Genomic DNA, 27,462 nt, shown 5'->3' with positions numbered 1-27,462 from the left:
AGACCGTAACAAAAAAGAGCCCCCGAAAGCTCCTGGCCGCGGCTCCGTGCCACCGCCGCCAGCTCCTGGCATCCCTACCTGTTGCGTAAAGTGCAAAGATGGGCCCGACCGCATCCGTCCCAAAGAAACCAAAAGAGAAGGAGGGGACCGCCGTCAGCCCCACGGCCCCTTCACCTGCCCTTCGGCCTCCCCCACGGGGACTCCCGACACGGGTGTCGCCGGCAGCCCCGGCGCGTCCCTGGCGGAAACCGCGGCTGCCCCCGCACCCTGCCCGGCCCTGGGGCCGGGGCGGCCGTCGGGGCGCCGAGGTCCCCGCCGAAAGTTTGGCGGGGCGGGGCGGGGCGGGGGTGCCCTGCGGCCTCGCACAGAGACAAAAGAAGCGCGGAGCAGTGCTGCAGCTCACCTTGGAGGGGGAGAGTGAGGCTGAAGAGGCACCTTCCGCCTCAGTCCTCCTCCTCCTTCCCAACCCCGCGGCCGTACGGCGACGGCGGGGCCATGGGACAGGCACATGCTGAGGGCCGGGGTGTGAGCGCCCGGCTCAGCCCCGTCAAGGGTCCGCTCCCCCGTACTAAACAAAAGCGCGGGGGAACAGCCTTGCCGCCTAAACCCGCCCTCCCTGCCCCGGTCCGTAACTAAAACCTAACTTTTTTTGTGCTCACCTAGCATCTCAGCGTCCCGGTCCCGCGCTCGGGAAGGGCAGGGAGAAGCGGGGCGGCCCGCCCGGAGCGGAACCCCCACGTCGGGGCGGCGGGCCTGGGGCTGCCGGCAGGGCGGGAGCGCTGCCGGGAGGTGCTGCCGGGTGAAGGGGCCACGACACGGATGCGCCTCTCTTTGTCTTTTCGAGGGTGTGCGTGTGCACATGGAAGGGGGGCATCGAGGGTGCTTGTGCGTGTGTGCACTGTGTGGGCGGTCGCAGCACGCGTGGGTATCTTGCGAGTTTGTGCACTGTGAGTGTGGTGTGCATACCGTGAGTGTGCACGGTGGGCAGCTCCCAGCCATCAGGAGCTGTCCCACCAGGCCTGAAAGATGTCCTGATTGCTGCTTACTTTCTTTTTTTGTTTGTTTGTTTTTCCTTAAAAGCAAAAGAAACCTTGAAAAAGTTACTAGGAATTGGTAGTCAATAACAGCCCGCACCCCGTATGGTAGGGTTAGTTTTTCAGAGTCAGAAAACAGAGTATGATCCTGAGATGTGGTGGGATTTTTTTAGAAGAAGAAGGAAAAACAGGATGGGAAGGGCACACTATTTAGCCTCTGGAGTCCTGTTGACACCTTCTACAGTCCCTGCTCACTTATGTCCTTTCCTATTTCCCTTCAGCTCATGCTTATTTCATGCTAGCAAACCCATCTTGTCCTTTTCCCAGCTCCTTTTCTTCTGCCCATCTTCCCTAGATTTGAGGCTCATTAAAACCATTCCCTCCTACCCAATGCTGTCAGCCTCAAAATTTTGTTCTTCAAAACATTTTGCAACTCCCCACCCAGGATCACCCTTTTTATCCTCCTGCTCCAGAGAAACTGCTCCCAGCTCTTCCATTGCTGCCTGTGATTTATGTTGCTCTCAAGCATCATCTTCCTACTTTCTGTGGCAATGTACATGGCTGTTGGTTTTCATTATAGGTTTCTGAAGTGAAATAATAATACATAACATAGTGTGACACCAGGCTTGCGAAGTGCATCCTTGTCATTCTTTACTATTCCTTTCACCTTCTTCTGCCCTTCTGCTTTGAGTGCTCTGGAGCAACTATTATAACACCTTTACAATTTCCTCCTAAATTATTTGCTACACACTGTTTCTCCTTTCCCTCCGTTTCTGACTTTTCAGTGATCCTAGATTTTTATTCTCTACATCTACACTATTCCCATGGTTGTTTTGTTGATGTTTCCCTTTCCATCTCCACACTTTTGTTTCCTTAATCCTTTGGTTTCATGGTGTAAGAGGAATGACAACTGTACCATAGCCCTTTAATTACTTCCATCCTTATTTTCTCTGTTTTTCACATGCCTTCTCTTACCAAAGCACAGTAAAATCCAAACAGCATGTACTCTTCTGCTAACACATATATATCTTTTTGCTGGGTCTCTTTCCCAGATGACCCCCAAATCTGGTGGAAGATTGTGCATTGTGGCACAACCAGAAAACATCTTACCAAGGGCTACTCTTAGTGGCTTTCTCTGGAAAAGCACAAACTGTACAAGTAGCTCCAGGTTTCATAGGATTTTGGCTTTGGCAGACATCAAAGGTATATTTCATGAAGGTATGACTTGCTGATAATTTGTAAGGATATTGACTTGCCTCATGACCTGCCAGCTGAGCTGGACTTTGTGTGGTAGGCAAATAGGATCACCCATGTCTACTTCTCCACCTGTCCTTGGAAGTTTGAGGTCAAAAATGTCTAAAAAAATATGATCATGTACATTGTAATTCTCTAATACTATCTGTATTTAAACAAGGTATGTTTCTACCTTATTACTTCATTATGAGTAATAAAGATTAGTTAATCGTTGGACCAGGGGTCACCAGTTGCCTAGGGCCCTGTAATCATGACCTGATCACATTCAATACATACAAAGACAGTCACAGTTTATAATATCTAATGAAGAGCTAAATGATCAAGGATGAGGAAAACAGAAAAATTGTTTGAAAGGACAAAAATGTCAGAAACATTTCAATAAAATTTACTGTGTCTTATAGAAGAGTTTATTTGATGGATAAATGGGCATCTACCATCGAGAAAATAAAATTTAGTAGAAATTTCTCTTTGGTTCATTGGTTAGGTAAAGAGAAACATTAAGCAGTAAAAAGGAATACATAGGAAGCAAGAAAAAAGGAGCAGTTGATGATAATTAACATGAAATAGAAATAATATAATGCATAAAATTATTTGGAAAAGTCAAAAACATTACTGAAAAATCCGCATCTGGAACGGATGAAATTCCAATAATTTTACAGTAAGTGAGGGATTAAGCATCTCCTAATAATGCTCATACACCTGTCAGTGGACATAGTAACATTTTTAATTATGATACAAAATGTACTAATAACGATACCTGTGTTCTGTAAGTGGAAAGATAAATACTGCACACAGAAAATGACCTGGTCTTTGGGCAGCACCTATTTCCAATAAACATGGAATCCTTAGCTCCGGATGCCTTGCACCCTAGCATCAGAAAATACTTGGTACTTCAAGTGATATTCAGTTTAATAAATCCTGGAATGTCATGGAAATTATGAGAATCTATTGCCAGCGTTGTGCCAGTATGAAAAAAGGGCAAACAGAATGACCCAGATTACAATACTCCATTTTGCCTGACATTCATCCCTTAAAAAATAGTGGAAAGCCTGACATGGGATTAAACTCAAGGAGAACTAAGGATAAGAATAATGATTCTAAAGCAGCATTCCTTCATCTTTCATTCTTCCTTTTTGCCTTTGTATTTAGTTTTCACTGTGGCTGTAGGATGGATGATAACTGATCTGGTTTGAAGAAAGCCATAACAGTGAAGAATTTCCCCTAGAGTGCCAATATTTACAAATGCCACTTACAAATGGCAGTGACCTAGTCTTTTCTGGCTCCCAAATAATGGGGAAAAGTGGCCTAAACTACATATGTTTAGTTTTTAAATCCTTGATTCCCCCACTGCAGAACCACATTTTTCTTCATTCTTTCAGTCTCAGAGATCTGAATCTCTTTCTTACTTCATGTGACTTTTATTTTGCTTCCCAAGTCTTCCTGAGGAAAGGCTTCATGAGGAAAGGCTTCATCAAAATTCACTCTAGACATAAACTGAGGACTTTTAAGATCAGAAAAGTTCATTAAATCATCATTAAATCAAACTTTTTTTCTCAAACTAGACCCAGTTTCTCCTGTATTTATCCTGGTTGGCCATATTCCTCTGATGTCTGACTTCCAGAAAGGTTTTCCATTTTGCTAAAACATCATGTGATATACAGTCAATGACTTCTCTTAAGAGTGAAGTCAACTACAACGCTTGCTGTAAAAAAAAAAAAAAAAAAGGACTGTACTTCATTTTAAATAAAAATTTGTTTGGTTTTAGCTTCTAGTTATGTTTTTTAATTAATTTTATGTCTCGCCACCACATTAAATTAGTGTACAACTAATTTTATAAACGGGGGCCTGAAAGCAAGACTGGCTGCACAGGACAGGAAACCTTCCTGCAGAGATAATGTACTTACAGGATTGTTTTAATCTCTTTGAGGGATTACTTACATTAACTTGTTTAGGTTCCATTACATTTACCAAGAAAACATACAATTGCTTGAAGTTTGCTAGCTGAGTGGGTTTTTGGGGCTGTAACACTCATATTCAACATTTGGTTGCCACACTAGTGGCAATGGCCATTTTAAAGCACGTGCCACCTCCAAACCCCTGCCATTCATGTGGAGGCTCTTAAGTGCAGATCAAAATGAAGAGCTGGCCAGCCTGCAGCTGAGAGCAGGATGCTGATTATGTCTCACTCCCATTACACATCCTACATGTGCCTTTTTTGACTTCCTACCTCAGGGTCTTTTTGGTGAAAAGGGGGGGAGAGTCCTAAAGCATGTCACCTGTGACCCCTCCAGCCATTTACCTGCACTTTGCCAGAGGTCAGATTTGAAAACCCACATGATCTCTTCTGATCTTTGTTCCTGGCTGCATAGAAGAAATTCAGACCACATAAGATCCACTAAACCATTATCACAGAGTGTCCCAGAAGAGGAGGGTTGGTTTCAGTCCTTTGTATTTTAATACATCAGCATTAAACCCACAGAACTCACAGGAAAGTTAGCATACATCAGCTACAGTTACTGTCTTTGCTTTTACTGTGAGAAAAGACTGCAAAAAAAGTTGCTTAGTGTTGTTTGACTCTGCTTCCCTGAGAACTGAACTACTGCTTTTCTTCCAAGAGCATCTGAAAGTTCTAACTTGCTTATGGGCTTTTGAATATTGATAGGTGTAGGAACATGGGCAATACGGCAGATGATCAGCAAAAGGTGGTCTTTTAGTTGATAATTCAGATGACCTTCTGAGTTTTGCTGTCCTAGCAAACTAGAACTAGCTATTCTCGTTTTATTTTTCTATATGCAGAAGCTGATTTCACCACTGCTCTCTCTTGTAAAAGTGTGAATCAAATCAATAGGTTAATCTACTCCTGTAAATGTAAAGACCAAGACAGACAAACCTGCAAATGAGAGAATTGTTTTGGCATGAAGATATTCTTCTCTGTAGACACATATTCAGCAAATTTATAGAATGTTTTCTTTAGGGGAAAACCCAAACCAAAACCAAACCAAAAACCCAACACAAATTATATTATTCCAAAATGATAGAAAACAATGAGCTTTCCAGCGCTGCATTCTTTGAAATCACCTAAAAGTCTTTCATAACATCTGCACTCTAGAAAAAGAAAATATAATTTGTAATTGATTTGCAACTACCTGCATTTTCCTTATGTTTTCTCCTAAGCCAGCAAAAAGGTAGTGAAAGCCTCTCTGGTCTTCTTTTCCATGAAGTCTCCATTTTGATCAAGCCAAGTCTTATCTCACAGACCCCATAAACATAACTTTTTTTAAAATGTGTACGCCAGAGCTTCTTTGTCACCTCCATTTATATCTTGTTTTGTTGGGTTTCTGGTTGGGTTTTTTTATTTGGCAAATCAATAACTTGACACACACCTGATTCTATTTTAACTGTTTCTGCCACTTTTCCCTCCGAGCCTGTGGTTCTTCAAACAGATCTTGTACAAGAATCACTAGAGAAACAGATAATTCCCAAGCAAATTCAAAGAAGAGTTTAGTTCAGCAATATGTTTGTTTATGATGGTTGCTAGTACGTTTTCTATTCCTCGCAAATAAAAATTTTTATTATGAAAAATGAAATCTCCATTGCAAGCTGAACAAATGAACAGGTCCATTTTATGCTGTTCTTAAGAGATAAGGGCAAAATCATTACTTTTCCATATTCTTGTTCCCATTTATGCTATATATGAGTACTACTTAAATGGATTGTTATTGCCAAAATAAGACTAAGTTTGGGGAGTTCTGTTTCAGCCTTACTTTCTTCAACCTTAAAGTTTTAAAACATTAACTTGGACTTATTCTGTCATGAAAATTTTGATCTGTTTGAGACATAATAAGTCGAAATATAGCTACAAAAATTTGATATTGCATGAAGATTATCTAATATACACATACCTTTACCTTCAAAATTGTAAGAAAAATATGACAGTTTATTTTGAATGTTTGAGACTAACATTCTGAATATATTGTTTGATAATATCCATTCTTCTCACCCCTATACAATGTTCAAGTCACTTCTAGTTGCTTTTCATCTGATTTAATCAATTATCCTTCTCTCTGGTTTATATGGAAAACGTAAGCCTTCATTTAAGAAATCATCCCACGGTGTTGACAAAGGTGCTGCTATCATTGTCAATATGAACTCTTTGGTTCATAAAACTTTTTGAGAAGCCATCTGAATATTTGTTAAGCAGTGAGACTACAAAATCCTTGTCTTGAATTCCCTCATATAGAGAATATATAGGACAATGCCAAGAAAAAGATTGGAATCCTATTTACAATCTTGGCCTTGTTTAACAGGGCTTTGTGCACTTTGTTATCACGTGAAACACCTGTTTTAACTTCATAATATATCTTTGTGCCTTCAAAGCATGACCAGATAGATACACAGACAGGGGTTTTTGCGGCCAGCACAAAATCTAATTTAGGACTTCCCCATCTCTGCAACCATTGGCAATTCTCCAAAAAAATGCACTTCTGCTTCATGTGGGTGCGGTTACACCGTCTGCAGCCCTCAAAAAAAAAAAAAAATCACTCTGCCAGACAGTACACACTTCCCCTGCATACACAAGGGGACAGGAGAAAGAGCCAACCCAAAGAGTGCAGAGCTGCTCCTCTTCTCCTGGCTCTAGGCATGCCTAGGTGCCAGCAAGAACCAGGGCACAGGAAGCTTGTGCACCCAGAGGGGTCGGCTGCTTCTGGGACAAGTGGAAAGCATCAGATGAAGGAGGGAGAGAGTGAACATCTGAGGAAAGAGAAGAGGATGAAGGACAGATTTTACTCCACCATCCTGTCAGAGGCCATGCAAGCAGGAAAACCTTCTCTGAGTAGAAGGCTGCCCAGGGCCACCATGAGACTGCACTGCAATTCCACCCACAGATACAGCAAGCCAGCCCATCCTCCCTGCTTTGATTTTGGCTTGTGTAAGTATTGACCTACTGTATCTTTAGGTCTTATGAGTTTGACCCTTTCTACACAGAAATAGGTGTGGCAAAAATACACACATACATCTGCCATTGTGAAGGATGATGGAATATAATTTGTTTTTGCAAGAAATATCAAGGTCACCCTAAGCACAGAAATACTATACCAGCTCTGGTAAAACCAGCATAGTAAATATAGACATGAGATAAACTAACTGTCTGGTTTTCCATTTGCCTGTGACCTCTATTACTGTTCTTTGTTCCTTTGCCTATAACCTCTATAATTGCCTTTTTGGTCCTTTAGGTCAATATGATTATCAGTCTGAACACTGCCACTGCTCTCAAATTTTTCAAATGAAGCTTCATGTGGAATGTTACAATCTTATTCTGTTGTGACTTATTCAAAAATTTGTGCCTTTGACTAATACAGAATATTTTCATTAATAGATCCATATTCATAAAAAAGTAGCTACTCAGCCTTATCAATTTATTTCTCTTTTGTCACTGTTTACAAAACATAATTTATCTAGTTGCTAACATTTTTCAAAGCATTTCTTTGTTTTAATAACAACTTATTAAAATACAAACTGTACACTGAAAACCAGCATCTTGGGTAGTCCCCGTCTTGAATAAGGTTATTTGGTATGAATGAAATACATGTAATAACAAAGTCAGTCTGATAAAAGCTGAATTTATCTCTGTATTTCATGAGTAAATAGATAAAATATATGCAGAGTCTCAATGGGATATTGCTTGTGCTCCCTCAAGAAAGCTGAGGTGTATATTTGTCAGTATTGTTAAAACAGTAGATTGTTTTCCTTAAACTCATGATTAATAAGCAGAGATTCAATCCAGCTGTTGGTGAAATGACTGAAAAAAATGTCATTGACACCAATGTTGATAATGCCTGCCCCCATGCAAACCTGAACACGATGTGCAGTCAGTACATAATGAAAAGCATGCTTTCTCCAGCCCCACTTACGCAATCTCCCACACATGTGATTTCATGCAGATGCACCTGACTACTGCAAGAAAGCTGTATTTTGAGAGTCTCAGTCAAGTTCTTTGGTGAGTTCCAAAGGCAACAGCTTGAACCCTTAAAATCCATCCCCAGCCTTTCTTTTTTTTCCTCATTTATTTTCTGACTGGTGTTAATTTTAAGAAACTGTGTCAAATAAAAAAAAAAAAAAAAAAAAGCTCAAATAAGCCAATTCTCTTCAAATTTGTGCTCCACACAATGCCAGAGGTGTCATGAAAGGAAAATATCATTGGTAATATGTCACTGTTTGGAATAAGACTTGAGAGATGCATAATCTGTCAGTAACCTCTGCATGTAAATTCAAATTAAAAATTCTGTATTTACTACACATAAGCATACAATGTTTCCAGATTATGCCTCCACAGACAACGGGTAATTTACGGGATCCATGAGTCAACAGGCATTTTATATTAGACTCCATCTGTACGTAACTATATAATAATACATTCACAGGGACAGTGATCAACTTTTTTAACATTTTTTCTTTTTACAAAGTGAAATAAAGCATGGGAGATGGTAAAGAGAGGCTGCTTCCTTGGTGATGACAGGAAAAGCCTGGAGAAAATCACCATATGCATGAAAAGAGGCAAACATTTACTAGATAAAAACCAGCAGAGGACATATATTACTACCTAAAGGCTGCAGCTGGTTGTCTGGGCAGATTTAAAGGATCAGCTACCAAGACTGTAATTCTAAGAAAATCTCCTATTAATGGATAAAACTCAACTGCGCACTGTTTAGTACAGGTTGGGCAGTGAGAAATGAGATATTCCTTAAGAAAAAGAAAAACTCTGGTTTCCATAATAAAATTGCTTCACTGGTGCAATACATAGCCACATCTTGGTGGCAACTGGTGGCTCCCATCACCAGTTCATTTCATAGGTCACCAACTGGCCATCAGATTGTAATGACTTCTGGCTATTTCTAACTGGGATTTAAATCAGTGACCTGAAGTAAAGACACTCATCCTATTATGAGCCTCCTGAGCCATGTAAATTCCAGTGGAGCAGGTTTTTTTTTAATTCTTCTTAAGCTTACTTCACACAGATAAAAATGCTCACAAAAGATCTGAGATGAAGAAGAGTCAGGCCTTAAATATTGATAGGAAGCTTCATTCCTCCTTTCTTTAGCGAAAACTCTAGAAACCTCTGGTTTGTATTATTCATTCACTAAACCACCTATGTACACAATGTGCATGTGAGAGCAGTTTCAGCAATTTATCGGCTTTAGTGATGGCTGAATATGCAGATTTTATATTCTAAGACATATAACAGGAACATCTGGATACAGATATCTAAAACACTGAGAGTATTTTATGTGGTGATTTGTTTCATGTAGACATACTATACTGAAAAGGTCAGTTTAAAAGCACTGGGATGACTTCTGGGAAATTTCCTTTGCTGATAAATCATCTACCGTTACATCAATAACATAATCCATGAAGTTTGCTCTTCCATTGCCATGGACAATTAAAAACACAAAATAAAAAAATCAATGTAACCCAATTTCTCCCATTTTCATTGAAAAACAGAAACTGAAAGTCCCACTCCAGGAAAAAAAGTTTCTGCTAATTCAGAATATGAATTGCAGGGACACCATGGAATTTGGGGGAAAAAAAAAAAAAGGACAAAAATAACCAAAAGCTCATAGACAGCTACCCATGGAAAATTTAGGTCATTATATTTAATCACATAAAATTAACAAATATCTGTGAAAAACTGAAATTCCTGGAAATCATGTCAACAAGTAACCACAACTAGAGGCTGCAGAGAAACAGTTAACCTACTGATGCTAAGCTTCCAGCCACCCCATGACTACCAGACTATATTTTAACCAATTTTAGTTAGAAAACATGTCTAGTTACATTGTTTGCTTCCTACCTTTCTTTCTGAAAATCACATAAATAATATTTTTATATACCCAGTAAAAATCAAGTTATTACTCTAATAAAGAATTCTAAGAAAAATAAACATTCTGAAGTTAAAATTAGTGTGAAAAGATATACTTTTCTTGTTTTATCATCAAGAAAAGAATAACAAATGTTCTAGTGTCGTAACATATTTAAATATTCAGAATTTAAAAATACTCTTGATTTGAACTATAAATCAATAAAAATATATATGTAAAGAAATACAGCTGATGAGGGAAATGTCCTTTGAAGTGGCCGCAGACAATATGGCTTTGTAGGAACAGGAGACATTTTACATCATAAGAATGAAAATGCAGTGAGATGACAGATAGCAAATAAACTGTAGACAAATTAGATGCTTAGCCAGGCCTGTACTGATCTCTGTATATAAAATGATATATACACACATGCCAGATAGTTATGAAACATAGAAATAATTTTGTATGAAGAGTTACCAGAACTCACAAGGACCAGAAGCATTTAGATGTAACTCCAGCCCAAACAACTCAAATGTCTCAAATTATCTCCAAATTCAGAAGGATAACTACTGAGAGGGAACAAAAGGGTAGCAAGAAGCGATGCGATTAATTTGCCTTAGACAATTCTCTTCCATGGTGAAAAGCTGCTGTTACCTTCTGGTGCCTAGAGGAGAGTGCCCACGTGGAGGGGCGTTCTGAGGACAAATCAGAGAAATGGGATTTATAGAAACCCATCGTGCCCATCCCTTCTGGTATTTAGGACTGATTATTCAAGACTTTATGCATTAGAGAGGGCTCATATACGACCTTCTTCATTGTCCTCCGCATCACATAGTGCACATTGTGAAGCCTGTGCAGACCTTTGCACAGAAGAAAGACACCAGCTTGTTCAACCCAGTGCTCCCCAGTAAGCACCTGGCTCTCTGGTCACACAGCATTCAGGCACCCTGAGCCCACATGACACCTTCACTCATGGGAAGGACACATGACCTTGGAGAAAGAGGGACAATGGTGGCCAGTCACAGCCTCTGGCTGATGCTGTAGGATCTCCCCAGACTGCAGATTAGTCCTGGCACTGCAACCTACCATTGTTTACCTACTGCATGTTAATCTGAACAGAGATGATCAGCTGGCAGAAACTGGATGTTATTGCAGGTTGCTATAACACTTCATTGTATTTGATTTTAAAATGGAACAACAAGGATTCTTGGAGTCATGGATTGTGACCTACTCCTATCTGGAAGAGGTGCAACCACCTACATCAGTGGGTTAAATGGTTCAGTAGGATCTATTAAAAAGAAAAAAGATAAAATCAAGATTTCCCTTTCTGAACATTCCTGCACTTCTTAGCTTGAGCTAGTTTACATCACCCTCTTCCCTGCTGACTCACACAGCCCCAGCTGGAACTGTCAGGTGTCTTATACCATATCCAGCAGGTCCTGCAGGAGGTTCTTCTCGTACTAAATTATTCCTCGGTTTTCCAATCACTGGTGAAGAGAATTATCTCAGCTTTTACTGACAAAAAATCCTCTTTAAAATCAGAATGTGCATTTATAAACAAGCCCTATTGAACAAAGTAGCCAAGTTCAGAAGTAGGAGAGAATTATTTCAGAAAGGGAATACCTGATTAGAAGAAGTCACTTCAGCAGCTGCTATGGGCATAATCCAAAGCAGATTTAAAGCAGTGGTGCCTTTTCTGCTTGGGTTCAGTGCACGTTGCATCAAATTTTATAAAACATGACTTTGGGTGTTCTCATTAGAAAAGTATGTAATACTAATAACAACCAGAAACACCAAGGCATATTTTTGCAATCTTAGGTTGCATTGTGGATGATAAGAGAGCTGATTAACATGTGAGCCAATGTTCATTTTCTCATCTCTGGTGCTGCTATTTAACTAATTTTTGGGTCTCATGGTGTTTCAACAGAAGTGCAGAATAGAACAAATAGAGCGAAAAAAGGCCTTTAGCTCTGCAGGAAAGACAAGGTAGAGCTGTGATGGGCATCGCGCCTCACTCCTCCTGAGCCTGCACAGCCTTTGTCAGGTAAAGCCACTCGCCTCCAGGAGTGGGGGTTTAGGATATTTATTCATAATTTATGCCATTTTGAATAGCTACTATCAGCTCAAATCCAGCTTCAAACTGGCATAAGATGACAGGGATAGAACACAAAAGTTCGTTGCTTTGTGAGGTTTTTGTAGTCTTTCTCTCCACTGTTGCCTTTGTATCAAATCCAAAATGCTCAGTTTGGGCTTGGGTGTGTTTGAGAAATTTGCATTGTTTCACTTATTCAACAACACTTCTATAGAAGAACTAAAAGTAGTATCTTTTCCTTCTTAATTAAGGGCAGTATTATTTAATTTACTTTCCATTATAACCTGTTTAAATAGTTCAAACCCCTTTATTTTTTGAATGCAGTTTCTAGGACATACTTATATTCCACCGAACTATAACAAGAAACATTTACTCAGAGTAAGCAATTTCTGTGATATCATCAAAGGTAACACATTATCCAATTCAACACTTTTTATTATAGAATATTTATTATATTAATTCATCCTTTAATCTGAATGGCTACTTTATTAAAAAATTCTTTGCACAAAAGATCAAATTAAATCTAATCCCTGATATGACACCCAATAAAATGGGCAAGGCCTAAAGAAACTTATACCCTCTTTAATCTCCTATGTTATTATATATGGCAGGAAACCTTAGAGTACTGTTTATCAGGTGTTAATCAGAACTCACCCTACAAGCAGGACACTCTCAGAATTTTAAACATTTCCTCTCTTCTATTTGTGTACACATTGAAGGAATTTATATTCCACCTGTTCAGAAGATCTTACGAAATTCTATCCTTACAACTCATAGATATTAAGTACATTAATTTGCTGCAGAGAAATATTTGGGGACAACTTTGAACTAAAGAAAGTGAGAGGAAAAGAAACACTGTTAGTGAGAGATCTGAGGTGTTGCTCATAAAGATCTATAGGGTTGGAGTTAAATCAAGATCTTGAGCAAAAAGGCAAGAAATTTTCCAAGAGTAGCTATTTGAGGATAAGAGGAAAGGGATGTTTTGAAGTAAAGAGGATTACATTTATTCCTCTATGAAGAATAAAAATACTGGACTTTTCTGGAGGAAGGGAGATATTTTTTTAGCTTTGTAAGATACGATGGATAAAACAATGCAAACAACCCCTCACATAAATTAAGAAATCTTCTTTTTAAAATTAACCAGTTTAAATATGGTACTAAGACCACCAAACATCCAAAGTACAGAATCAAAAATCACCATCCTCAAATTTGAGAGACTTTGTCTTGACATGTCATAGTCATGACTATCTCATTAACATAATTTTCATCACCATATAAAGTGCAATTTCATATTGTTTTCTATGTCTCTTTTTACATTTGTTACATGTTTGAGACTGAAGGTTCAGGCATTATTTGTCCTTGCCTTTACAGAGACAAGGCACTACGGGACACTTGGAACCACAATGACAAAAATGCTAACACAAATATGTGAAATGAGTGGCTTGTTCTGCAAGGGCTGAATTCATATTTTATGAATTCCATTAATTTCAATTAGCATAGTTGGCTGTTTTAAGTGCTTAGTGCCTTTAAACCTCAGAAACTTATTATGGGCATGGATGGCCAGATCAGACTGAGATTAGATAGCACTTAATTAGTACTTTGTTACTTTTTCTATGTTTGACTGTCAAATCAAAAATCAAAAATTTTAATAAAAAAAAGTCAGACTTATTTAAGCAGAAACCAAGAGGTAGAGGTTAACAGTCTCTTATAAAATAATAATAATAAAAAGTTCATGGCAATTTTTTACCTTATTCCTACTTAAAACGACTTTGGCCAACAAGTTTAAGAGGACTAAGAGATTTTAGAAAGTTATTTTTAGGGAAAGCTTCAAACAACTACTATTTAAGCCTGTCCTTTTATAAGTCAAATCATCCACTCTGTATACATCTTACATGTTTTGCAATATATTTAGAGCACCTTAGCTCTGTTCAGTTTTATCACATGTAGAAATGTGTGTGTAACACTAAGGATCACACAGACCTTCCAAATATTTTCATTTAAAATTTCCTACAGCCACAGCAGCTTCACTACCCAAAGGAACAGACAGTGATCAAACAGTCTACACTCACAAGTAATCTTTTGTCATCAGGATGAGAGGTTAAAAAAAATGTCTTGACTGTGTAGTTGATAAAATCAGTATGTTCAAGATATCGCAGTTAGCAAAGGAAGAACTATGTCTTCCTGATTACTCCATAAACAAAAGAATGTTAAAGACACTGTACATGTATTTAAATCTAAAAAAAAATAAAGTATCAAAAACTGTGCTGCATTTTTGCTGATTAACAAGTATAAATGCCTTCTTCAGTGTCAAAAATTAAATAATTTACACTTCACAGTACAGCAAATGAAGAACCTTCTCCAACGACCAGGCCTTCCAGGAGAGCACAAGGTACATAAAGAAAACAACAGGGATTAAAAGTAGAATGGTCCATTTCTTCCTGTTCAATTAGGTTAAAACACATTATGAGACACTGAAATCTGTTTCTAAAATATTGGAAGACACAGTGACAGTTCAGCTCACCAGCCACAGACCATCTAGGTAATATAACAAGCAGTTAAGACACACTCTGCAGAAGAACCTGGCACTAAATTCCTCAATGGTGATGCTGTAGAAGTAACCCACTTTGATCAAAACCATTGTTACAAGCCACCTCCAGCAAACCTGAACCAGAATTCTTTATCCTCGTCCCAGAGGCTCAGGATGGCTGGAGACTTTACCTCTGACTTTAATTCTGACACCAGCTTGGATGGAAAAGTCAACATGGACCTTGCAGAAGCTCCTGCCCTTGGTGGCTTCTTCTTCTTTCTCCTGGCACAGATCTCAGCTTCAATGCAGCACCTCTGGGCTTCTAAAGAAGCCTGTAAAGATTTTAGCAACTTAGCCCTACCTGGATGGGTAACACAGGCAACTAATGCCCCACTAAAATAAATTATCAGAGCTGCAAGTCTGAAGTCCACAGCACATCTAGATCTTGCTTTTTAAAAGAAACATATTTAAAAGAAACAAAACTACTTTTTAGCTTCCCAGCATATTTTAACTAACATCCCCCTTTCCCTCCAGATTGTATGTATTTTTAATGAAAGTTTAATTACCATCCAAATACAGTTTGAATGAATGCATGAGGAAAAATAAACATCATTTAGAAAGTCAGAAAATATTCATTAATAATTTTGCTAGCATGATAAAAGTGTATAAATTAAGAATCTGTGTAAATATATGTTAAACTACTTAAATATATGCAGACGTAATATGTACTTAATCCTAATGGTTAGCAAAAGGAAATGCTGAATTACAACAGCCAATGAGAATCAACCTTTATTTAGAAAAATACTTCGGAAGCACAAATGCAAAACAAGATGAAAATCAATTATTTAAATCAAGGTTTCCAACTTGACAATTTAAATCATGATTAAAATTGGCAATTTAAATGACTTTGATCTAAATCTATCCCCTTGATGTGAAACCAGCCATTTTGTTTGTCATCATTATTGTTCTCAGAGCAGCCTGATGAAAAAATTATTTGTAAATGTGCACATGTGAATATTTCCTTATGAGCACACTTTGCTCTATATATTTGTAATTCATTTATGACAAGACAATCATTAACTACCCCTTAGCATAAATCTATAGCACAACTCTATTTACCAAGAAATATCATTAAATGGGAATTTTATTTTTTAAGTGATAATATTTCCAATTCTTGCATCATATTCCCATATTTCATAACATTACAGGAAAAGTTATAATTAATTGAGTTTCAGATCACCAACAGACCTGCCAGTCACAAGCAGAGCTACAAAAGCTTCAGATCTTCCATTTGGCATCCAACATCGTTCAGAGGAGGCTCCAAAAAACCACACGTAATAAGGCCATGGGACACCAGGTCCTATCTTGAGTTCTAAGGTCCCTGGGAGCAGTGCAAGCACAACACTCAAATGCTTCCTAAGCCCATTTCACCAGCTGGAGATGGCAAAAGGCTCTTCGGACTTGCATTTTTAACCTGCTTTCCTGAAGAGGGATCATACATGTGTCTTCACTGACTCATTCATTCCTCCATCCATCCATAACTTTTACAGAGGGAAACTGAGATCCAAAGACAATATATTTCTACAGGTATTGCAAAGGGAGAAGCCTAGGAGAAAGGATATGCCCCCTGATGAGCTCATCAGGCGTGGATAAGAGTTCCAGGTGGGGTTGGCCAGAAGAATGAAGCTAATGCGGTTCAGGCCCTGCCAGATAGGTTATAGCAGGAGCTCTCCTGAGATATGGATCTGTAGAAAGTAGGTTTCATGGGCTAACACAACAATTTGCTGATATCCTCACCTCACAAGAAATTAAAACCTCATCCGTTACCTGTGAACGTCGCCTGTGAATACCCAGATTGTATGCGCTGCCTGAATTTTAAAAAAGACACAATTTTCAATCCCCACTAGGCTATTAAGGCCTTCCTCCTACCTCTTTCTCAATTACTGCCTTAAGACACCAGTTTCGTGTTAGTCACCAGCAATAATTCTCCTTTAATACCCAGGCTATGATTTAGTAGTATGGGAGTCTTTTTAAAATCTTTCTTGAAGTTCACATCACCTTGGGTCCCTGCTACTGCAGTAGGTTTTTCCCATCTTCTTTCTATGCATCCAGACTCTGATTCAATGACGATTTTCACGGCCCCTGGGCTAGACCACAATAACCCAATTCGTGTGTGCCACTGGCTCTTTTTCACAAGTAAGCTTATGTCGGGGTCCTTTCCAGCACCACCACATGCTTATTAACTATCTTATTGTTGCCATGCAGCAGTAAAGAGTTGGCTACATTCACTTTGTGATCCCAACTTCTTAACTGTTTGCTTGTTATGTTTTGTATTTTTGTTTGGTGAGAAATACTTCAAAAGAGGTCCTTGTTCAGTAGTGCAAATTTATGTGTGTTGTCTTCCAAATCCCTCATTAATAACTGTCTTCATCTGTGATACCTACAAAAAGTGAAAGAGCAGCTAGCTCAGGCTGCTGTGAGATGTAGTGCGATCAGTGCTGCCAAAACAAATGGTAATATTAGTTTGTTTTCTGCTTGTCTATGGCTGCTTTTCTGTCCTATATTTAAAGTATACACAGTCCAAAGTGGGTTTTCTCTTTTTGTCCTGTACTGATAGTGAATCAAGGACATGAGCTGCTGATCTAGGATTAAGGGCACCAACATAACAACAGTAATAATACAACGCAAGAGAAGAGGAGGAGACACTATGATTTCACTTCTATCTAAACCTGGAACAATTTGTTAATGGAATTAAGAAGCTTCCTTTGTGTAATTATCACTGAGTACGTCACTTAAAGTCTAACTCAGGGTGCATATCTTTCACCGTGATAATACAGTATTTTATAACTATGTGAAGTATAACATTTAGATAAGCTGAGCTGGAATTTCTGACCTTCCATTCTCAACCAGCTCCACAACACTACTATGCATTTCCAGTTCAGGATAGGAAAGCAAAGGATTCGGTTCATAAGGCTTCATGATCCTAAAAGTGAGGAGAGAGCTCAAGCAAAGAACATTTTCACACTTTCTTCCCCACAAAGCTGATCAAAGAGAACAAAACCAAATATGTTTAAAATGTTCAGGATTCCTCCTTTTTTTTTTTTGAAAGAGAATGTACAGGTGTATTCTGACTCTGCTTCTTTACCCTGCTTCCTAGAAACATCATACATTTATAATTTATGAGTTAAAAAAAAAACCAACCCAAACCAAACAAAAAACCACATCACCAAAACAAAACTAAACAACAACAAAACCAAGCCCCAAACGTTTAAATCAAAGCAGTCTAATAAGATTCACCAAATGACGTTGAGGCTTGGACAAAGTTTGCAGGAAAACCAGGAATTAATCTGAAGATGCCTGTATCCAATTGCCTGTTTTATTCACTGTATCTCTCATTTCCTTACAGCTGGAACTATGCAAGTTCTTTCTTTTGAAAATAATCGTGTTGTTTTCTTATTTACAGAAAATACGCCCCCTTCTTCACAATTGGGCCTTAAAGTTATAAACAAGTAGACCACATAAATACTTATCTGTAAACAGGAGCTACCTCACATAATGAAAAACGTTATGCCTTTCTTGGTGCCCTGAGTAAGTCTTAATCGATGGCATCACAAGAGCAATACCTCAAATACCCCATGTCTGAATGACAGCAGTCTCTAGCACAAATTCTGATAAGTCTAAAGACTGAATTTGCTTTCATGGAAGTAAACGAATCCAGTTCCAGGTGTTCAAATCTGGAGAAATGCCCAGATCCACCTTTAAACTGCCATTCCCTTTGCTGCTTGCTGTGTCCCACATCATCAGCACAGCAGTCTCTTTGTGTCTGGCCAACGCACCCTCATTAGCAACCATCCCACTGTGCCAGTCATTATGGCTTCAGCAGTTCCAGGGGCCTGAAGATATTTGGATATTGGTTTCACTTTTTTGAGAGGGACAGAACAGACCGAGCAGATCATGAGCTGCATCCAATCACAAACTTCAGGCAGACTGATACAGCAAAGAGTCTGACACGTGAAGAATGTGACTATTTGAAAGATGTGGTCAGACTTGAACCTGAGTGTAAGGGTTTCGGTGAACTGTGCTGAGATCACACAGTTAGATCTTGTCTGGTTTCATAGCAATTCCACTTCTTCCAAATGGTCAACCTGAGCAACTGCATTTTAAATTTTTCAGTTAGATACCAGTTGTTTTCATTTAGCTTTTAGAAACACAATCACAGTTTGTATGCAGACTGGTGCTATTTTTGAGGCAGACAATGTGCAGAAATACCCTCATCTGAGAGCCTTGGACTAAGCTCAGGATGATAATGTAGCATGGGTACATCTTGGATACATCCTAAATTAGATTTCTTTTCATTCTACTGCAAAGGATACTAATGCTTAAACATGAGAAAAAGGTGGTCTAGGAAGGAGGAAAGATGTAATGTTCTGGGTCTGCTGTTACATTGTCCTTTGCTTCAAATAAACTCACTCAAAAGGGAAGATGTGAAAGGAGCCATTTGAAGTTTGGGGATACTCTTTTGCCATGCAGGATAATTAAGCTTTGTTTGCAAGAAGCGTGGAGGGGCTATTACAGAGCGAGAAAGGATACTAGGAGTTAGTGTACTGGTAGGAAAAAAGGCACAGGAAATGACTCTAGACTAGCATAATCTGACAAAAGATTAGAAGTATTAGGAAAGATTGCAAAGCCATGCTGAGTTATGCCTATCCAGGGAATTTAATTCTGTTGGTGTTCTATAGGTTGGTTACTGTAAGTTCAGTGAATGCTACTCCTTGCCTTGAGAGGTTTATGTACAATGCCCAAAGGAGAGCAGTTACTGACTGGTTAATTACTAAGATGTGAATAAGTCATCTTTTGTGTCATGGTATACCCATCTTACAGAAAACCACATATATTTTCCTCATGTTGGTGACAAAAATCCTGCCAGACGTTTAGAGCTTATTTGAGGACCCTGGAGAGGAAAGGTTGAAATGGTGGGAGGTGGATAATAGTTTTTGAACTCTGGCATATTAATATGATCAAAACATATGTAGGCCCAGGAGGTCTCATTGTAATACCTTGTTAATGTCTTCTAAGCTTTTCAGAGACCTTAATGGAGTTATTCTATGTGAAAAAAATTAACCTTAATATATACATTCAAAACCTAGATCCAACAGGCAGAATAAAAGAGCCCTTGAGACGAGGGTTAAGCTCTAATCTGCTTCTTTTTCCATTTTGTTGTGGAAGCAGATGTGGCAGAGAAGGGGTTGGTCAGTGTGAAGGCTCTGCACTCATACAGCTGATATTCCGTCATGTATCGTGTAAGTGTATGTGTCATGACAGCTAACAGGGAGGCTGGGGAGGCCTCTAGCTCAATACTATCCTTTCTGCTCAGACGGGTCTTTTCTGCTGGAAGCATAACACAGCTTGCAAATGTGTTCAGCATTGCTGACTCCCAGGGAGTCCCAGAGAACCCTACTTTGGTGTTGGGAAAGAAAGAAAATACAATACGGTCTATGCATGTAATCACATCACACACTGCTTGACAAGGATGGGAAGGAAATGAAATGATACACAAGGGAGGCAGACCTGATTACTGAAAATTATATATACACTCTTGAGGTGAACAGTCTTCATCTAATTTGCAGGTAAATTAATGATTTACAAAGAAGTATGATCTATTAAAAATAAATTTTAGCGACAGACATATGGAGCCTGTTATGATGACTTTTTCATTTAAATCTTCTAGTTCAATTCTTTTCTATATCTCTGTGCACTATAAGATGAGCTGATGAAGGAACAGAAAAGAGCTATAAAAATGAGTGGCTTAGCAAAGATGAAGAGACAAAATTGTCACAGCACAACAACAGACAAAATTACCTATACCAAAGTTAAAATAGAAAATAGAAACTTCTTTTTTTCACCCAGCACACAAATGAATTCCCTCAGCATTCCACAAGATGTTGTGAAGGCCGCAAGCAAGAAAGGAATGCCATGGAGGATAGAATAAATAATTAGTGGGATGGGATTCACTGTTAACAATGACCGTGTGTGGCTGTAGAAATCTCTAAAATGCTGACTACCAGGGTGAAGGCACAGCAGGTAGGGAGCAATTTTTCTTTGCCTTGTGTGCTGGAGCATGGTTGCACCTGCCAGGAGCAGGGCTGGGGCCTCTCAGAGCAGCTGGGGCAGAGGCTCTGGCAATGGTGGTGGGGCAGCAGGAGAGAATGAAAGCTACAGCAATCTCGAGTGAGAGATTTCACAATGCTGTGGAAATACATCTCTTTGTAGGCATCCACCACTCTGGCCCACGTCCAAGAGAGTGTTAGGCAATCCTACAGTGAGACAACAGTTGCGATTCCCAAAATCTCATTTTCTTTTACATCGACCCTCGTTAACAAAAAAAAATCTCTCCAATAAATTTGCTAGTTTTCACATTTGCTAAAGGGCTACTACTTTTCCTTCCAAAGCAATTATATCAGAAATATAATCTATTAAAAAAAAAAAAAAGGAGGTGGGGGTGCAGGGAGTACATTTGGTTATATATCCTTGTGTGGCTTTGTTCTGGGTATTTCCTGTAGTGAGAGACTTATGTTGCTGCAAGCAGCAAGGAACACAGGAATATTTCCCATTTATGTATATATGCACGTATGTAACTGTTGTGTGAACATATATATATGTATTTCAGCCTGACTTCCACTTTGCTATCTGGAGGCAACAACTTTTGTCACCAAAGAGTCCCCAGAAAAACAATCCGTTTGCCAATACTGGACTGTATTATAATTAAGAACGAAACCCACATATGCAGGAAACCATAAAACCCCTCAAGTTAACTGTAGCCAACGGACGACAGGCCTGGAGCGGCAGAGGGCACAGAAGCCAGGCACAGGGAGGGATGACGTCCCAGGCCTGTCTTCTGCCAGTGGCTGTAGCCGGATGTTGCCACCCGTCCCATCGCGATCCCTGGCCGTTTTCTTTGCTGATTTTGACCAGTGTCCAGTTCCAAGAGGAAGTTTATCGCTAACCACAACACCTGTACACAGCAAGGTGCCCTGGCCGGGCGAGTCTGGGCTCACATCTCCGGTGGGATGCCTGCCCGCCCCCATCGCCCCGCCCGGCCGGGGATGCCCCGAGGACACCCGGGGACACGCCGAGACCACCGGCGGAGACATCGTTTTTGCAAGTGGCCTTGGACAGGAAAGGCGATGCATGCAAAGCGAGTAACCGGGAATGCTCCCAGGCGATGGGTGGCGTGGAGGTGCTGATGGGTTTTTTTTGCATGGCAAATACAACCCAGGAATTCACGGGGATAAGGCAGAGCAAACATTAACCTCCTGTGCCGGTGGCTTTGTGAAACAGCCTGTGCCACCGCTATTTTCGTTTGCTGCTCCTTTTTCATGGAAAAAGAGTTTGTGGCTCAAAGGAAGCTGTAAATTAACAGCTAAGTGAAATCATTATGTCAGTGGCGCGCTTTAGTCGGTTAACAAAACAGTGCTTGAGGTACGATGCATATTCGTGGGCATGAGGGAAACGCAGGCGGGTACTCGGGACGTGGAAAGCCAGCGGGGTCATCGACCTTGGCCCCGGCCTGGCCACCCCCCACCCCGTCGGCCAGCAGGGACTTTGTAGCAAGGACCTCCACTTCGAGCCACGGAGGCCCCGGGCCCCCGCCCCGCGCATTCACACTGCTGATGGCCGGGCGTTTGCAACCCCTTTGCCTTAGAAAGGCTTCATCAAATTGTCCCAGAGAAACTATTTTGGATGAGTGGTGGGCGCGGGGGTCCCACCGCCGCTCTCTCGTTTGCTCCGGCGGTTTGCACCCGAAACGCCGGGACAGAACGGGAAAAAAAAAAAAAAAGAAGGGGAGCGGGGTATCCCTTTAAAGGCAAAATAACCTCAACCCGCGGTGCCCGTTCGGGCTGCCCCGGGAGGCGAGGCGAGGCGTGGCGAACGCGCTGCCGGGAAATCGGGAGAAGCAAACGCCACACTCGCCATCCTCCCGCCCCTTCCCCGGGAGCCCAGGCCCCGCAGCCCCCACCCGCGGCGGCCACACCCCGGCCCCGCTCCGGCTCCGGGGGGAGCGGTGGGTGGGCGGGCGGTTCGGTGGCGCGGGCGCCCCTCCCTCCCTGGCCCCTCCCGGCCGTGGGACTCCGATACACCTGCCCGGAGCGGGCTGGGGACATAGCAATAACGACAAGAGCAGCCCAATGTTAGGGTTCAGTTCCAGCTGATTTTATTTCCTTCCAGAAGAAAAAAAAAAAAAAACAAAAAAACAAAAAACAACAAAAAAAACCCAAACAAAAAGCCAAAACAAAGAAAAAAAAGGGAAAAAAACAAAAACAAAAAAAAAAGAGGTTATTTACAGAAGGTATATCAACAATCTGACAGGCAGTGAACTTGACATGGTTAGCTGGCATGATTTTTTTCTTTTTTTTTTTCTTTCCCCACCTTGCATTGTGGGTGATCGTTAGACTAAAAAAAAAAAAAAAAAAATCTACACAGCATATTGCACAGGATGGATGACCAAAAAAAGAACAAAAAAAGAACAAAAAAGTTAAATCCTTAACGGAACCACCTCATTAGGCAGACGTCCTAGTGCCTGTCATGTTATATTAACATACATAAACACACAATCTTCTTTTTTGCTTATTATAATACAGACTTAAATGTACAAAGATGTTTTCACTTTCTTCATCTTAAACACAACAGCTATAAACCTGAATACATATGCTATCATCATGCCATAAGAGACTAAAACAATTATATTTAGCGACAAATAGAAAGGATTAAATAGTCAAATACAAGAATGAAAAACGCAGTACATAGTGTCGCGAACTCAAACCGGCATTTCGATAGATCCAGTGGTTTAAACGGCACGTTTTTGCTTAGAAAAAAAGTGCAAAAGATGTGGTTTACAAGTTAAAGGTACAGGATCCCTTCTGTGTAAATGCACCAGTTGCTTTACTTCATTTGGGGACAAGTGGTTCCCCAAAACGGTAGCATATAGTGTATATCCCTTCCCTCCGGTCCCCTCGCGCCCCCTCCGCGAAGAGGCGGGGGGCTGCAGAGCGGGCAGCGGCGGGGGCGGTGAGGGATGCTGTCACTTTAAGATGCCTGCAGATTGGAGTGTAAACATGGACAAAATAGGGGCTGATTCGTGGGTGTGTGAGAGTGTGAGTGAGCGTGAGCGCGCACACGCGTGTGAGATACTAACCAGCGGCCCTGTTGTTAAAATCAGGAAATCCAAACAGCGATTTACACCGATTTACACCCCCTTTATATATTTTTTACAAAAATACACTGAGAAAATAATCAAACGTTTTCATCTCTCTTCTCTTTTTGTTTTTAAAAGTGTCAAAAGTCTACATTTAAATATAAAAAATTAAAAGTTAAAACTCTAGCCCTTCAGTGAAGGAGACATAAAAATGGTGCGGGTAACAACAAGAACTACCAAAAAAGGACAAAGAAATACAAGTCAAAAATGTTTGGCCAGTATAAATACGTCCACTTATAAAATGGCATCCGATTACATTTACAAGGAAAAAAACAATACGAGGATGGAGCATCGGTGAGAAAAAACAGTCTTTTCATTTACAGCTATAAGGAACAAACACATACATACTCTGAGAAAAAATTTGGTCCTGAATTTCATATTGTTAAAGTCCAGCACAGATTTGAGTTGCGTTTGAATCCTTTAAAGAGTTAAGAATGAAAAAAAGCTGGTGATATTTTTTGTAGGAATCAAACATAGCGCCATCTATCTGCTTTTATATTATCCTAACACTAGTTTGTTTTTTTTTTAACTGTTCAACAGTCTTACAGAAATCTTGAAAAGATAGACAGTATAACATGCTATATTAAACCCCACCAGTGAAATAATCCAACACCATCACGATTCTGAGTAAAAAGAAAAAAACTACTATTTTTTTTTGTATTTTCGGGTTTGGGTTTTTTTTTTTTTTTGCAAAAGCCATCGCCCTCCGTTTCCCCTGTACCACATCATGACAGAAACCGTTCCTATTCGCTCTGTTTCAAAAGTTTTCAGTGTTCTTGAAGTTTCAGCCTTATTTTTCTCTCCACATATAACATGAGGTGACTGAAAAAAGCGCTGCTGTCACCTCATCTGTACGTGCAAATCCGTTTCAGTTTATTATTATTTTCCCCCCACCGTATTTCCAAGACAGCTCTCAAGTGTAAGTCTGGATCTTCTCCGGTTAACTAGGACTCAGTCCAGCTCCATCCACCTCCTCCTCCTCCTCCTCCCAGCATCGTCGCCTTCTCTCACCACAGAAGAAACCGGGACAAGATTTCTCCCTCCCCAAACGTGAACCTTGCAAGGCTTTGGGTGGATTTTTTCTTCTCTCCTTTTTTTTTTTTTTTTCCCCAAGCAGTTCTGATCGCTCTTTCACAGGAAAGGGCGAATCCTCAAGACATCCAGTGTGCGCTCAGCACAACGCACCGCTTCCCCTCCGCTTTATTCGTGTAAAGTGGGCAATAACAAAGAACCCAGAGGTGTGTATGGTTCCCCCCTCCCTCCCCCTTTCTCTGTCTCTCTTTTCAGGAAATAAAATGGAAAAAGGCTCCCGCCAGTCTGTAAAAAAAGCACCGTCAGGCTCCTCTCTCGGACGGGGTGTGTGCGGGTCCATCTGCAGCCAGAGGAAAGGGACTGCTGGCCTTTCCGCAAGGAGAGGGCGATCCCGATCCGGCCGCCTCTTTCCCCGAGTACAAGAAGCAGTCTTTCAACAGCCCCTTCCCAGAAACAAACAAAACCGAAAAAAACCACAAACACCAAAGAAAACAGAAAAAAGACACAAAAGCGCCCGGCGGGGTGGGCGAGTCCTGCCGACAGCCACGAGCGCCGGTGTCTCCTCCAGCAGGGCCCGGCCCTCGCCTCAGTAAGTGAAGACCAGGTTGGAAATGCTGGACTCCAGCCAGTCCCCCGAGATCATCTCACTTACCTCCGGCGTGCAGTAGTCCGGGAACTCAAAGTGCGAGCCCGAGCCGGGCTCGAAGTTAAAATCCAGGTCCCGGTCGAGCACCGAGGAACTGAAGCTGCCCAGGGACATGCTCTCAAAGCCGGGGCTCGGGTTGAGGTCCAAGAGGTCATCCTCAAACTCGTCGTCCGACGAAGAAGAGCCGGAGGAGGAAGAGGAGGAGGAGTGGGAGGACGCGGAGGAGGAATGCGCCGTCGAGGGGGCCGGAGAAGAGGCGCGCAAGCTGGTGTAGCTGCGGTGATCCGAGGGCGAGCCGGAGCCAGAGGGCGAGGGGCAGGCGACGCCACCGCAGTCCCCGTCGGGCCGGCCCGCGCCGCCGCCCCCCTCCTCGTAGAGGCTCAAGGGGTCGCCGGCCTCCGCAGAGCTGCTCAGCGTGGGGCTGCCGGGCACGGCGCCGCCGGGGGAGGCGGAGGCGGCCGCCGCCTGCCCGCTCCCGAAGATGTAGACCCGCTTCAGCTTCTTCTCGGCCAGCGGCTTGCCGGGTGCCGAGGGTGCGCCCGCCGCCCCCCGGGGCTTGTACAGCGCCTGGTGCTCGGGCGGCAGCAGCGCGGCCGACGGCTCCCCGGGGAAGGGGGCGGCCTTGCCGCCCGCCGCCTTGCCGTGGGGCTTGCCGCCCGCGCCCGTTCCGCCGCCGCCCGCGGGGGAGGGCTTGGAGCCGCCGCCGCCGCCCTTCTTCGGGGCGGGCTTGGCGGGGGCCGCGGGGCCGCCGGGGCCGCCGCCCGCGCTGCCCCCGCCGGCACCGCCCCCGCCGCCCTTGTCCGCCTTGTCGCCGGGCTTGGCGGAGCTGTTGCCCGACTTCACCTTCTTCCTGGGCCGGTACTTGTAGTCAGGGTAGTCCGCCATGTGCTTGAGGCGCAGCCGCTCCGCCTCCCGGATGAAGGGGATCTTGTCGCTGTCCTTGAGCAGCTTCCAGCGCTTGCCCAGGCGCTTGGAGATCTCGGCGTTGTGCATGTCGGGGGACTGCTCCATGATCTTTCGCCGCTCGATCTGCGACCACACCATGAAAGCGTTCATAGGCCGCTTGATGTGCCCGCTGGGCGTCTTGCACCAGCTCGGATCGTCCGCCTTGCCTCCCGTGGAGGCGGTGGAACCCGGCGTGGGGGAGGAGGCGATGCCCAGCTCGATGCCGGACCCGGAGTCGGAGGTCTCGGCGGCCAGCAGCGCCTCCGTGTTCTCCGTCGTGTTGGTCTGCTGCACCATCGCGGCGGCGGCGGCGGGGGGCTCGCCGGGGCTCAGCGCCGCTCCGGCGCGGGGCAGGGCGCGCAACTTCTCACAGCGGCACCGGGGCGGCGCAGCCCCCCGCGGCCGCGCCCCCGCTCCCCGCACCACTTGTACTTCCACACCGGCGCCTCGTCCCCGGCGGCGCGGTCCTCTCCGCCTCGAGGCGGCGGCGGCGGCAGCAGCGGTGCCGCTCGCGGTCAGTCAAGAGTTTCTGCAAAAGCAGCGCCGCGAGCCGCCCGTCCAAGTTTGCCTTTTTTTTTTTTTTTTTCTCTCGGTGTGGTTTGGGTTTTTTGGCTTTTTGGTTTGGTTTGGTTTTTTTTGGAGGGGGGTGTCGGTCTGCTTTTTTTTTCCTCACCACATCGGGTCTCCCCCCTCCCCGAAGCAGCTGGTCCAGTTCACAAGTGCGCTCCGCCTGCCCCCGATGTTTCAGGAGAGCGGCACGCCTGCCGCCGAAAGTCTCTCAGCGCTGGGCACGGCCAGCGTGCACCGCCGCGGGGGAGGGGGG

General features: G+C 42.5%; 1 protein-coding gene across 1 annotated transcript; it reads right to left on the bottom strand.

Annotated features, from left to right (window-relative positions):
* Window positions 1–23,180: 23,180 nt before the first annotated feature.
* On the bottom strand, window positions 23,181–27,456 carry SOX4 (SRY-box 4). The gene has a single exon (XM_027654190.1). The coding sequence runs from the start codon at window positions 26,934–26,936 to the stop codon at window positions 25,635–25,637; it is 1,302 nt and encodes a 433-aa protein (XP_027509991.1). The 5' UTR covers window positions 26,937–27,456; the 3' UTR covers window positions 23,181–25,634.
* Window positions 27,457–27,462: the final 6 nt, after the last annotated feature.

Source organism: Corapipo altera, unplaced genomic scaffold (genome assembly GCF_003945725.1).
Source record: "Corapipo altera isolate COAL_440 unplaced genomic scaffold, ASM394572v1 60, whole genome shotgun sequence".
Lineage (NCBI taxonomy): Eukaryota > Metazoa > Chordata > Aves > Passeriformes > Pipridae > Corapipo > Corapipo altera.
The sequence above is the reverse complement of the archived record's forward strand: the minus strand, read 5'-3'. Positions and strand labels throughout refer to the sequence as shown.

Bases quoted from the DNA above. Each gene is read 5' to 3' on its own strand.
- SOX4 (XM_027654190.1), bottom strand. From the start codon at position 26,936: ATGGTGCAGCAGACCAACACGACGGAGAACACGGAGGCGCTGCTGGCC.